The sequence below is a fragment of the Tursiops truncatus genome, chromosome 2 (assembly GCF_011762595.2).
Source record: "Tursiops truncatus isolate mTurTru1 chromosome 2, mTurTru1.mat.Y, whole genome shotgun sequence".
In the NCBI taxonomy this organism is placed as follows: domain Eukaryota; kingdom Metazoa; phylum Chordata; class Mammalia; order Artiodactyla; family Delphinidae; genus Tursiops; species Tursiops truncatus.
In genome coordinates this window covers 5,128,426-5,141,855 of record NC_047035.1, presented here as the reverse complement: position 1 = coordinate 5,141,855, position 13,430 = coordinate 5,128,426, and the positions used below count along the sequence as shown (strand labels likewise).

General features: G+C 62.6%; 2 protein-coding genes across 9 annotated transcripts in view; one reads left to right on the top strand and one right to left on the bottom strand.

Moving 5' to 3' along the window:
- The window catches only part of EVL (Enah/Vasp-like), a 165,475-nt gene extending 157,906 nt beyond the window's left edge, over positions 1-7,569 (top strand). Inside the window, 5 exon segments of the mRNA XM_033850618.2 lie at positions 1,039-1,105; positions 1,207-1,269; positions 5,040-5,106; positions 5,539-5,596; positions 7,365-7,569. Coding sequence (XP_033706509.1) covers positions 1,039-1,105; positions 1,207-1,269; positions 5,040-5,106; positions 5,539-5,596; positions 7,365-7,402 — 293 coding nt within the window. The 3' untranslated portion in view covers positions 7,403-7,569.
- Positions 7,570-7,708: 139 nt separating this feature from the next.
- The window catches only part of DEGS2 (delta 4-desaturase, sphingolipid 2), a 74,785-nt gene continuing 69,063 nt past the window's right edge, over positions 7,709-13,430 (bottom strand). For all 8 annotated transcript variants that reach the window (XM_073800050.1, XM_073800052.1, XM_073800055.1 and 5 more), the window contains 2 exons: positions 12,026-12,768; positions 7,709-10,245 (listed from right to left, as the gene is read on the bottom strand). In XM_073800050.1, the coding sequence (XP_073656151.1) occupies positions 10,099-10,245; positions 12,026-12,742 (864 nt within the window). In that variant the 5' untranslated portion in view covers positions 12,743-12,768 and the 3' untranslated portion in view covers positions 7,709-10,098. The remainder of the gene's footprint in view (positions 10,246-12,025; positions 12,769-13,430) is intronic.

Sequence of the window (13,430 nt, the reverse complement as noted above, 5' to 3'; positions counted from 1 at the left end):
GGGGAAGTAGCGCCCCCGCCCCAGCCAGCGGAGGGCAGCTCTTGCCAGGGGCTGGCTGCTCGCTGGGGCACGGCTCTGCCCCGCACGGGCCTAGCGTCCTGACTCTGTTGGCGCGTCTGCCTCCCTTGCGAGGCTGCAGTCTGTGCCCTCTCCTTCTCAGGCAGTGCCACCACAGTTCTTGGTGAGTGACTGCATGAACAGCTCACGTCCCGGTGGATGGGTTGTTCCCAGTCTAGGGGGTTGAGGCTCAGTGTGTTTAAATGGCTTCCTCCAGGCTGCATGCCTGGACCCTGGACGTGGTCCCAGCTCTCGTACCTGCCCTGCAGGCCCAGCGTGGGCCTGTCGGCCTGCACAGTCTCCAGGCTCAGCTCAGAGTGGTTGGCCCCCTGCTGCCCCAGGGGGTTTTCCTTCTGCCTCTCTGCTCATCCTGCAAAGTCAGTGAATTCTGTCCAGCTCGACAAATCTCTTGAAGTAAAGTGAGATGTAGTTTAACACGAGTTAAAAAGGAAAAAGGAAAGACAAATCAGCTTTGAAGCCCAGGCTGGGAAAGAACCAGCTGCAGTGTCAGGGGAGAAAGCAAGGAGTCAGGGTCCTGGGTCGTGGGCCTGGCCCCTGAAGGCGAACGTGGACCCCGGGCTGCCCGGAGAGTGTCCTGGTGGGGGCCTCCTGTGCCCTGCTCGGCCCACTGCTGGAGTCCCAGGTCGCCTCTAGAAGTCGTAGTTAAGAGGTTCCCTGACCAGCTGGCTCACGTTCCAAGGACAGACCCAGTCATGGTGAGAGGGCTCAAAGCCAGGCCACAAGGTCAACCGAGTCGAGGGAACAGAGGCTCATGTCCTGAGGGGGGGTAGACGCCGGGTGACAGCAGGGCCATCTGCACCCTGCCAGGGCCGCCTGGGCCAAAGGGGACTGGAATAAGGAGCCGGGTCTCAGCTGTGACGGGGGAGCACGGGTGGGCCTCCTGCCCGGGACGCTGTGGGATGGGGGCCACTGAGCGCCCTCCCAGCTCTGAGGCGCTTCATCCATGACGTGAACCGACAGAGGCCGGCCGGAAGCCCTGGGAGCGGAGCAGCTCGGCGGAGAAGCCCGTGTCCTCCTTGCTGTCCAGGTGAGCTGCCCCAGGAAGGCTGGCCCTGCGCCCGGGTCGGTGGGCCCAGGCGGGCGACGGCGCCAACTCACCTCTCTGTTCCATTCCGTTCCACCGCGCAGAACCCCGTCTGTGGCCAAGAGCCCCGAAGCTAAGAGCCCCCTTCAGTCGCAGCCTCACTCTAGGTACCGAACAGCCCCGCCTCTGGGGCCTCCTTTGTCCCTTGCCCATGACTAACACCCCGGATCCCACCTGTGTCCTATCATCTAACAGTCGGCCCTGGGAAAGGGTGGTCTGCGCTTCATCAGGGACAGGGCGGGCCAGCTGCTTCCTGTCTTCTAGACAGAGGGCCCGAGGCCAGGGGAGGGGAGTGACTGTCCAGAGAGGCAGCGAGGTGGAGCTGGGATCGAATCCCAGCTCTGGCCTCGCTAATTCTGACACCGGGCAAGCCAGGGGACCTCTCCGAGCCTCCACTGCTCCCCCACGCCACGAGGAGGTCTCTTCATCCCTCACGCACAGGGTGACCATGTGTGGACAACAGCTGGACACAGGAAATCTTCAGCAGCCCTGGCTGCATCCCGCAGCTCAAAATCCTGGGGGCTGGCCCAGCACCCCACCTCCTCTCCTTCCTCTGCCTTTTCCCCGGAGATACGCTGACCATATTTCCCAAACCAAAAGCTGATGTGATAACAGGATGGGTTGTTTGAAACTGAGGTCGCCCAAAAAATCGAGAGACAGTCACACAGTAGCTATGGGCCAAGTGTGGCCTGAATTTTGCAGGCTTCTAGAATCCGTACTAGGAAGTGTCTTCAGTGCCCATCACAAATTGGAGGGGAACAGCCCAAATCCCAGAGCAGGTGGAGTTTGAGCCTGGTCTTGCCAAATCAAACAAGGTGACCAGAGAGAGCTCCAGCCGGCCCAGCAGGAGTGACGATGACAGATGCGGGTGAACAGGGTGAGGGGTCTCGGCGGCAGCCAGGACTTGTGGAGGGCCTTTGTCAGCCAGGCCCTGAGCTGGGCCCTGCAGGTCCCTGCCTGCGAGGAGCTCATTTTCCTGTTGGAAAGGCCCGTAAATAAGACAACTGTGAGTTCTGAAAGGTGCTCTGGGGAAGACATAGAGGGCCGCGTGGTGGACGGGGCTGGGGACGGGGGTGCTTTAGCGAGTGGGCCTCTCAGAGGTGGCATTCGAGTTGACCCGGGTGAGAGGGAGCCTGCCCCGTGGAGACTGTGGGCACGGCCCTCCAGGCCGAACGAGTGTAAGTGCTAAGGCCCTGAGCCTGCCACCAGCCTGGCAAGTTCAAAGAACAGAAAGCAGGCCCTTGTGGCTGGCAGGTGATCGGACGTGGGGAGGGCAGAGGGAGGCACGTTTAGAGGGGCAGGAAGGAGCCGCACGGTGAGAAGTGTGGATTTTATTCTGTGTGCGGGCCCCAGTCTCCGAGCTCTGAGCAAAGGGCGCCGCGATGGAGTTGCTCTCTGGGCAGCTCGCTCTGGCTGTGAAGCGAGAGGTGGACCGGAGCCGGGCGGGAGCCAGAGCAGCCGGGGAGGCGAGGCGGCCGGGGCTGACCTGCAGCTCCCAGCAGAGCTAGCTGCTTCCTGGTCGTGGAGTAAGGACGGGCGGCCAAGTTCTGAGTGGCCAGGCGTCCCTCACAGGGCAGGAGCGTCGTCTAGGGCATTCCTACACGTAAGAGGGCTCTCCGGCTCCAGACTCACAGATGGGGCGGGTGCCGCAGGGCTCACAAAAGCTGTCGGGGTCACCATCGGGGGCACTTTCCAGGTCTGCAGATGGGGGGACCGAGGCCCAGAGAGGTGAAGCGGTTTGTCCAGGTGACTGGAAACTACAGGATGGGTATGACGGATCCAGGGATCTCAGGCCGGACCTCTTTCCACATCAGGACCCAAAGTTACTTACAAACTCAGTCAGGACCACATTTATTGAGTCTCTTTATTGAGTTCATCCAGGAGGGGTGCAGGAGCACTTTTTCTTTTCTTTTTTAACCCAGCTTTGTGCACTGGACACTAAAATTTTATTTACATAGCATTCAGTGGTTTTTTTTAATCCAGTTTTATTGAGATATAATTGACATCTAGTGTTGTGTAAGTTCAAGATGAACCACGCTGTGATTTGATATACGTGTGCATTGTAAAATGGTTACCACAGTCAAGTAAGTTAACTCGTCCGTAACCTCACACAGTTACCTTTTTTTGTACGTGTGTGGTGAGAACTTTCAGATCTATTTTCTTCGCTCCTTTCAAGCATACGATACAGTATCGTTAACCATAGTTACCGTGCTGTACGTCACACCCCCAAGAGGGAGCCCATCTTATTAGCGGAAGTGTGTGCCCGTGGACCACCTCCACCAGTTGCCGCCACCCGCCAGCCCCTGGCAGCCACGAGTCTGCGCTCTGTTTCTGAGTTTGGCTTTCCTAGATTTTACATATAAGTGAGATCATGCGGCATTTGTTTTTCTCTGGCTTATTTCACTTAGCATAATGTCCATGTTGTCACAAATGGCAGGGTTGCCTTCTTTCTTGTGGCAGAATTCTCCATTATGTAACCGTGTGATGTACATATGTACACGTGTGTGTACATACACTCACACACGCACACAGATGCAGACATGACATCTTCTGTCTCCATTCATCTGTCAGCGGACCCTTGGGTTGTTCCCATGTCATGGCAGTTGTGAATAACGCTGCAGTGAACATGGGGGTGCAGCTGTCTCCTGGGACAGTGATTTCATTCCCTTCGGCTGTGTACCCAGAGGTGGGATTGCTGGCTCGTGTGGTCATTACGTTCTTAATCCTTTGAGGCCCCTCCACACTGTTCTCCATCGCGGCGGCACCAGCACTTTAGTTTTCATGCTTGTTCTCCTTCACTGTGGAGAACACCAGCCCTCGATTTCCCCAGATGGACCTAATCTGTACAGTGACCCCTGGTAGCCATGCCAGTCTGCCAGGTCAGTGTCTGTCTGCCAGCTGTCACATCCACGATCCCTGCAGCTGGCTCTAGCCACATCATTTCCCTGAACCTGCCTTTCTCTCCACGTGGGGACAGAAAGTGTACCCTCAGCACCATGGTCCTGCTTTGAAAGGCCAAGTGGTTAGACGAGCGTTTGCCAAGATTTCCTTCCTTCCTCCCTTCCTCCGTCCTTCCGTCCTTCCATCTTTCCCTCCCCTCCTCTCTTCCACTGGTGGGATCTTAGTTCCCCGACCAGGGAGTGAACCTGGGCCCCGGCTCTGAAAGCAGCAAGTCCTAACCACTGGACCACCAGGCAATTCCCTGCCAAGATTTTCCAGGGAGGATTCATGTGCAAGAGACATGAAGTTTCAAACCAGCTAACCTTAGTTCGGAAGCATCAGGACAGTCCCCAAAACTGAAACCTTTGCCTGAGACGAGCAAAACCACATCCAAGGACGTTTCCTGAAGTAATTACACACCAGAGCCGGTTACCAACACCAGGGACACGTGTTTGTGTTGGAAGTGGGTGCCTTTAGGATGAGTGTTTAAGGTTTTTGCAATTTTGTCTCGTATTTAATGCCATCGTTACTGGTTTCCCCCAAGCCTCCGTCTAGCCAGGAACGCAGACCCTCACACTGAGGGCCAGCTTATCAGGGTCCCTTTCCAGGGGAGGCAGCATGTGACGCTGTCCGCTTACGTGGCTGCTTCTGTGTGAGAGCTGTCCAGGCAGAAGACCCCAAGTCCTGACTCTTGGGTTGGGAAATATGGTCACAGTATCCATGAGCCCCTCTCGAGGTGGAGACAGGGCATTGGAGTCCTTTTCAGGTAGCTAAGGAGCGGCCGGAGGTAGAAGCAGAAAGCGTGTGAAGGACGATGGGAGAGGGCAGGGCTGGGCCCGCAGCCGGGAGGCTCCGGGGCACCGCTCAGTCTCCCAGCACGGGGGCGCCTGCCGGGCCCCAACGCCCACCTGACCGCACCCTGCCGCCCTCTCCCCAGGATGAAGCCGGCGGGAAGTGTAAACGACGTGGCCCTGGATGCCTTAGATTTAGACCGGATGAAACAGGTGAGTGTGTCCTTCCCGGAGAGGCTGTGAAGGAGCCAGAGGCTGGGGACTTGTCGGGGCCGCGTGGGCAGGCAGGCCCGCGCTCTTGCCCAAGAGGGCCACGTGCGGCTGCCAGCAGTCGGGAGCCGGCGGTGGGGGAGGGGACACGCGCAGCGTCGGTCCCCCTGCCCCTGTCCTCACCAGGAAAAGGCTCTGGGCGCTCCCGGCCCGCCTCTGGGGCTTCCCCTTCCGGGCACCCCGGCTCCTCCTGAGTATTTCTCAGGCGTGGGAGGGTGTCTCACGTCCCACTCACACACCGTTCCCCAGCTTGGGGAGGGAGCCGAGAACACGGGTGACATGGGCAGGGGTGAGGGTTGTGGCGCTGCCCCTGCCCCTCGGTCAAGGCCACTTCTCCTCTGCTGTCCCTTCACTCCGAGGCTCTGCCCCCACCAGGAGATCCTCGAGGAGGTGGTCCGCGAGCTCCACAAAGTGAAGGAGGAGATCATCGACGGTGAGTAGAGGGCCCCCACCCCCGGCATCGCCCTGAGCCGGGGTGCACCCAGCGTCCTTGAAGACGGAGGCCTGCCTGCGCCCAGGGCGGCCAAGCAGGGGTCCAGGATGGTCCAGCCAGGGAGGCCGTCCTGGGCCAGGAGGCCTGGGCCTTGTACCAGCACGGGGGCGGGGGCCAGTCTTCCCCCCAGCGGCCAGCACCACCCTCCCGCCTCTCTGAGCAAACTGAGACTCAGATTAAGCGCCTCGTGTAAGGCCGGGGACGCCCTGCTGGTCTGCTGCCGCAGTCTGGCTTCCCAGGATTAGCCTGTGTCGAGGAGGAAGATCCGCGAGTGCATTCCCAAGCCCAGAGCGGCCCTGAGTTGTCTGCTGCTTAGCTCAGCACCTGTGGACGTAGATTACTTCTGTTTATTCTGCCACTTCTGATCACTGGGTTTGGGGTTATAAGGGCAACCGCTGCCTTCCCAGAGGTTTAGGGGTCCAAGAAGCCACAGAATTACCTATGGGCCTGACCTAGTTCACAGCCTGCTCGGCCTGGCCTGAGGGCGCGGGCATGTGGCTCCAGCGGCAGGGCCTCGTCACGGTGAATCACATCCGTCCTTCCGGGCCCCACCGTAGCCTTTGATGCCGCTGGCTCAGATCTGGAGCCAGAGGAAAAGGAAAGGTTCGGGCAGGGCTGGCTCCGCCCGACAGAGCAGTGAGGCACAGCCTGGTGCCCACACCCCTCCCCATCCCACCTGCTGGGTGCTGGTGGCGGAGGGCCGCCAGACATGGGAGAGAGGAGAGGCGGCTGGGAGCCTGCGTGGGGTGCCAGCAGAGCCGGACCCCTGCCCAGGGCTGGGTGACGGCCACACCCCGTCCTTGACCCAGAGAGCACTCAGTTCCTGTTTGCCCAGTCCCCCCACAGGCCTGGGATGGGCAGATAAGGAGTTAATGAATGAAGAGAGAAAGCAGAGCCAGAGAGGAGACAGAGGCCAACTATTAACCCTGCTCTGATGCTGGGCGCTCCCGCCTCAGGAGGGCTGCTTGTGTGGCCCCAGTGCCAGGGCTGGTGTGGGGCCCGAAGCAGGGCTGCCAGCCAGCCAGCGAGCAGAGGGCACAGGCCTCGACGGAGGGAGCCAGTGGGTGTGGGGGGGCCCCCGTCTCTGCACCTGCCACAGCGCGGCCATGGTGGACGCAGCCTCTGGGGCGGGCGGCTGAGAGGCTGGGGGAGATGTGGGCCATGGGGGTCTCCTGGAACCCTCCCCTCGTTCCCCTGCTGCTGGAGACGGGCCCGGCCCTTAGCTCTCTCTCCTGGCCTTCGGCTGCAGGCCCCCTGGGGTCTGTCCTGGCAGAGGCTCACATCTGGGGGAGGACTCTGGGGAGAGGAGCAGGGAGAAGCCCCGGCCCCCTCCGGATGGGGCGAGCCCAGGCCCGGGAGGCAGGGCGTGGGAGCCCTCCGCCTGCTCAAGGTCACCGACCTGATGCTGCCCCTGGGGGCGGGGTGGGGGGCTTGCCGGTCCTCCGACCAGAGCTGGGCTGCCTGCCTGCCCCTTACCAGTCCGTCCTCTGACGGGGAAGGGGCAGTGCCATCCTTGAGGGGCTGCCAGCTCACGAGAAGCGGCAGATGAGCCCCACAGAGGGCTTTGCTGTCACCCCGGAGTCGGCCGGAGCCCGCTGCGCTGCCTGCCCTCTGGCCTGGGGGGAGACAGAGCGGGGCAGACCCCAGGCAGGACCTGAGCAGGCCGGGGGGCGGCGCCTGAGCCTCCTGTCCCGCCCTGTCCCCTCAGCCATCAGGCAGGAGCTGAGTGGGATCAGCACATCGTAGGTCGCTCGGCCCCCGACGCCGCCTGAGACCCGGTCCAGCCGAAGGCGGGGACAGCAAGGAGCCCAGCGCCCCGGGCCTCCAGCACACACGAGCACGCACTGAAGCTAGGATGTGCTTCGTTTAAAAGTCTTAACCTGTGATAAAATATTAAAATGAGGAAAAAAGTTCAGCTCCTGGATTTTTTTAGATTCAACCTGACACAGCACACCAGGCCTATCGCCTTTTTTTGTATTTTATATTTGCCTATTTAAGTGTACATTCCTTTCGGTTTATAGAGAAGACACCCCGAGTCAGTCACGCGCCTCGCTAGGTGGTTTCAAGTTTTCTCCTAGGTGCCACCGGGAGCAGCGGCCGCTTCCACGCGGCTCCTTCCCAGCGTCCTGGTGGTTGGGGTCCATCCACGCGCCAGGCGGTCTGTGTGCACGTGGTAATAAACGCTTACCGTCCACACCCCGGCTCCGACTCGCTCGCTGTTGGCGGCTCCCGGCCGGGGAGACCTCTTTTGGGGGAAGGGCCCACGGCAGTGGCGGCCGTGGGTGCGAGGCTGGGCTGACTCAGATGCGAGGGGGGACGGGCCGCTGAGCCGCGCAGCTCAGGCACTGCCGGCGGGGGGCCCAGGAGCCGCCCCCCAGGGCCTCCTCCGGGGAGACGGGCTCTGAGTGGCGCCTGGAACATCAGCAGGGCCGGGAGGAGGCACCAGCTTACCCTCCCCGCCGCGCAGAGGGGCGCCCCGTGACTCGGGCCCAGCAAGGCGGGCAGGGAAGGCCTCCGCCCTGCCCCACGAGTCTCCTGCAGCCCCCAGGGAGGAGCACAGGTCCCCGCCTCCGTGGCAGGAGTGAGGCCCCAGCCAGTGGGAAGGCTTTGGCGTCCTTTGACTATCACGCAGGCACCACGGCACAGTGTGCCCAGGCGCTGGCCCAGCCGTCCCCTGGGGGCCACGGGAGGAGGGCCCCCAGTCTGGCTCGTGACAGTGGGGCTGTTTTCTGGCCAGGCTCTGGACACATCGTCTCACCGAGTGCTCCCAGCGACCCTGGGACACAGGAATAGGGCTGTCCTGCCGGCTGGGAGGTGAGCGGCTTAACCCACACACAGCTGCATGAGCCGCTCTCCCGGGCTCCTCCTGCCTCCCGCTGTCCAAGAACCCTGTCGCCTCGGTGCCTCGGGGAGAGAGTCCTGGCAGGTGGCGACGGGGTGCTCCCCTCTTCTGGGCAGCTGCCTCTCGAGAGATTTGTGCCAGAACCCTGCCCTGGGCCCACCTTCGGCTCTGGGTGAGGCCCAGCCGTGACCGTCCCGTCGGCAGATAAGCTCGCTGGCGGACACGGAGAGCTCGCGAGGCTCAGCTGGGCTCTCTGGGGCTCCCCTGGGCCCAGGCCAGCGTGTGTGCACAGGAGGGGCCGCCTGCCCAGGCTCAGAGCCGCATTGCCCTCCCACAGCCAGTCCAAGGGCCTCTTCCCCGGGCCACCTCAGTGGGCAGAACACCCGTGGACAGGGGTGCCTGGCACACGCGAGGCCACTCCCAGCCCTGAGCAGGAAGCCCTTGCGTAGCAACTGCCCTGTCTCAGGCACCTGAGACCTTCCTCCCCGCCCAGCTGGGCCTTCCTCCCAGCCCTCTCTCTCCCGGGCCAGCTAAGGCAGCCCCGCCATGCCCGCCCCTGGGCCGTGGTCCTCGGCCTCCCCAGCCTCACGGCTCCAAAGGGAGGCCGTCTTGGCCCGGCCGCTTTCTCTGGCAGGGAGGGCCTCGCCCAGGCATCCCTCCTGCTGCCCGCCTGCCTCTGGAAGACCAGGACCCACACCCCGACACAGCCCCCGGGCCCAGGGGCTGGCGCCAGCGATGCCTCCCCACCTCTCAGCTGGGCCATTAGCCCTCCGCACAGTCCGGCCGAGCCGCATCCCGCTTCGCAGAGACACCGAGGACACCAGCCAGCTTCCGTCAGAGCCCTAGCTCACTTGGGCAGTCACCCGTCGGTCCAGCCGCCTGTGCACCCGCCATCTGCCTGGCCTGTGGTACCTGTTCTCCTCAAGCCCCACGTCTGAGCTGGTGGGGGTGAGGGCCCCAACGTGCAGCAGGAGCTCGGCAGGCGCGGGGGTGGGGGTGGGGGGCAGGGTTGTGGCGGGAGCAGGGACGTGGCCCGAGGACCACGTGGATCTCATCTCTGCCCACACCCCCAAAACCGGCCACTCAATGACAGGGCCCCCGGGGAAGGCTGCCCCAGAGGGAGGAGCGTGGCCTCAGGCCCTGCTGGCCAGGAGCCGAGCCCGCTCCTGGGAAGCACCCTCTGTGGCCTTGAAAACATGCTGCTTTAATTTAGGGCATGGGCACGCCAGAGAAATCAGCTCCCTGGGCACAGGGCACCCAGCGCCGGGCCAGGCCTCGCGCGTGACGTCCTGAAAGGGAGGGCCTGGCCTGCGGTCACCAGTCCCCGTGCAGACCAAGCTTCTCCAGGCTGCCACCCGCGCCCGCTGTCTCCAGGCGTGGTCTCGGGACTCCAGGGGGACAAGAACAGCAGCCTAGGGTGCGGGAACTAAATGCAGCCAAACCAGTTCTGGGCACTGCACGCCCTGGGGACAGGTGACGGCCAGCCCTGCAGGTGGGCGGGGCGAGGCCGGGCAGCAGACAGAGAGCACAGGCCCTGCTCCCACCGGGCACTGAGGCGCGCGCAGCAGGGTCCGTGCTCTCGGGGCGCCGGCCGTCGGGCTCACAGGCCGTCCTTCGCCAGCTTGCACACCCGCTTCACCCTGGCGTAGGGCCCCAGGGAGTCCTCGGACACAAAGTCCCAGAGCACCTTCACCCACGAGTAGTGCTGGGGCAGGTGGTCGTAGTACTCGGGCGCGATCTTCCGCACCTGTGGAGAGGGCACATGGGTCAGAGGCCGCGCACAGGCACGTGCACAGCCACAGGCGCACGTGTGCGCAGACACACGTGAGCACACAGACCACGTGAGCACACGCGCAACCCTGTCATCTCCCAGGGTACCCGTGTCCGGGCCAGCCGGGCAGGAGGCCGCCCGGCGCTGCCCATAGGCGGAGGGGCCATTGGCCGGGGCCACCAAGAGGCGCTGAGGCCCCTGCCCCAGATGGGGGTGAGGAGGTAAAATGCCCACACCCCGAGTTTCTGATCCAGGAGCCTCGGGGTGGCCGAGTCCTGCTGAGCCAAGGTCACGCCCACGCGCCTCAGCCCGGCCCCTCTGACCTTGGCTCCCACCATACTCCCACCCCGTCGCCCTCCTGCCAGCCTCAGGACTTATTTCCCCCTCCAGCTCCCTGCCCCTCTCTGCACCTGACACCCTCAGCCCGCCTCCTCCAAGAAGTGCTCCAGCCTCAGCACCTACATGCACACCAACTGCAGGGGAGGCCTCCCCCTCCCCCCACAGAGGACACACCAGGTGCACAGGGCCTGCTTTATAACTGAAAAGGGGGGCCTAAGGGGGATGAGGTGACACGCACGGCAGGAACAGGGAGCCTTTGACTTTGCTTGGGAGAAGGAAAGGCTCACAGCTGACAGCAGCTGCTTCTGTGAGTGTCCTGGGTCAAGATTCTGGCTCTGCTGCTTCCTGAGTCAGGGACCCCTGCTCCCTGAGCCTCTCCCTTCGCGTCCATGAAATGGGCGTGATGGGCTTGAAATGCTGCGTAGGCTTGTGGTGAGGCTTCAGTGAGATGGTGCCCAGCACAGAGCAGGACCTCAGTACCATTGGCGGGGCGGGGGGGGGGGGCCTACACAGCCAGGGTGGACACACAGGCTGTCAGACTCCAGAGTCACGTGGGCCACGGCACAAACACCTGCACACCCAGACCAGCGCTCACGTGCACTCCAGCACACCAGTGGGTGAACATGCACTCACAGACATGCACATATGGACAGGCACACCTAATCACGTGTAGGAATGCGGGCACACTCAGTCTCGCACACTCAGACACCCTTCCCACGACCACAGTCTCCAACCCCCTGTGCGCGGTCACTTCTGCTCTAACCGACCAGTGCCAGACCAGAACAACAACAACTCCTCCCCCCTCCCCCCTCCTCCTCCCCCTCCCCCGTTCTTCTTTAGAAATTCTCCAACCCAGATCTCCCAAGACAGAGGTGCCAGCCCAGAGGCTTCCACTCCGAGGCAGCTCGGGCCAAGCCCCTTGGGTCACAAAGGGCAAGGCCCACCCTGTCCTCTCTGTGCCGTGAGGGGGCCCCTGGAGGGTCACAGGGCAGTGACAAGAAATGCGGAGGGACAGGGTCAGGAAGGCGAGGCGCTTCACTTGCAGTATCGTTACTGCTGCACCATTTACAGGAGAGAAAGCTGAGGCACAGAGAGGGCAAGCGGCTTGCCCCAGGACACACAGCCAGCCAGTGAATATCACAGCTGTGCTCAAACGGGTTTTCATTAAACCAAGAGGCCTGAACTGTAAAATGCCCCTTGAGCCCCTGCCCCGCCCCCCCGAATTCACCTTCCTATTCTCCAGCCAGGCACTCCGTGTGCCAGGTGGCCTTTCCTTCTCCCCTGGGGACCCCAAGTGAGCACGTAGCCATCCCGTGATCAGCATGAGAGAAAGGCCGGAGTGTGGCCCAGAGCCCTCCCCGCGTTCCCCCACCTCCCACTAAGGTGCCACTGCAGCCCCGCGACCATGGCCACGTACCAGGGGCAGGTTGCAGCCCGGGATGCTGGGGAAGTCGTGGTGTTCCATGTGGTAGCCCACGTTGAAGGTGATCCAGTTGAGGGGCCCGTAGTAGGAGTAGGTCTCGTGGCCCTTGAGGAACATGTAGTGCTCAGCCACGAAGTGGCCCGAGATGGGGTGCAGGCCCAGGCCCAGCAGGGAGCTGGCCAGCAGGTAGACCATGGGCTTGGGCCCCCAGAGGGTGAAGATGGTGGCGTTGGCCGCCAGCTGCGCCAGGGCGTTGAACACCTCCATGCGGGTCATGGCCTTGGGGTGCACGCAGAGCGGCCGCAGCGAGTAGAAGAAGGGCTGCAGCGCCAGCCAGAGCAGCTTGCGGGCCGGCGTGCAGAAGAGCCAGCCCTCGAGGCGCGTGGGCACGTCCACGTCCAGCCCGTCGCCGCCCAGGTAGCGGTGGTGGTCCACGTGGTACTTCTTGAAGGAGGAGGCGTAGGGCACACCCAAGGGCAGGTTGGCGAAGACGGCGAACCAGCGGTTGTGGGCGGGGTGGCCAGTGCCGAAGGCCGTGTTGTGCGAGATGTCGTGGATGGCCAGCGTCAGCGCGTGGTTCACGCAGCCCCCGAAGGCGTAGGCCCAGAAGAGCAGCCAGCGCCACGCCAGGCCTCGCACCAGCCAGCAGGCCAGCAGCTGCGCCAGCACCAGCCCCAGCACCAGCCACTTGAGGTGAGGGTCCGGCCGCATCAGGGCCTTGATGGCCGGGTACTTGGCTGCAGGGAGGACGGGAGAGAAGGTGAGGGGGTGCTGGCCGCGTGGGTCCAGATGCGTGCTTCCCCTCCCCCCTCCTTCAATCTTTCCTGCCATCTTCCCCGTCTTTCCCTCCACCATCCATCAAGCCCCCAGGCAGTGCTCTGAGATCCGGCACTGCGGCTCTGGGCCTAGAAGCAGCCTCGCCTGTGCTCGTGCCGAGGGAGGCAGGCAGACCTGTCTCCCCCCACCACCCAGGGGGCTCTGGGGAGACTCCCCAGGGTGGGGGTCTTTGTCACCAGCCTACACAAAGAGCAGGCGTCAGCATGGGCCACAGAAACGTAATTCCCGCCATCAAAACAGATGCCAGGAGCCACAGGTTCAGCGCACGCGGTGCTGTGTACGGCTGCTTGGTTGCTGTGGGCTTCCAGGGAGCCCGAGAGCCACAAGCAGACTCTTCGGGGGGCGGGGGGGGGCCCTGGGAGGGGGCAGGGTGGCTGGGAGAGGGGAAGCTGGAGGGCTCTGGCTTTGTCTCGGTGTTTCAGTTCGTAAAACAAACAAGATCTGAAGGAAATATGATAAAATGTTGAATACACTTATTTTGGGTGGTGGGTGTTTGTTATAGTATCTTTTGTACTTTTCTGTATTTTGTTTTACAGAAAAGGAAAAAACAATGGCAGTGGGA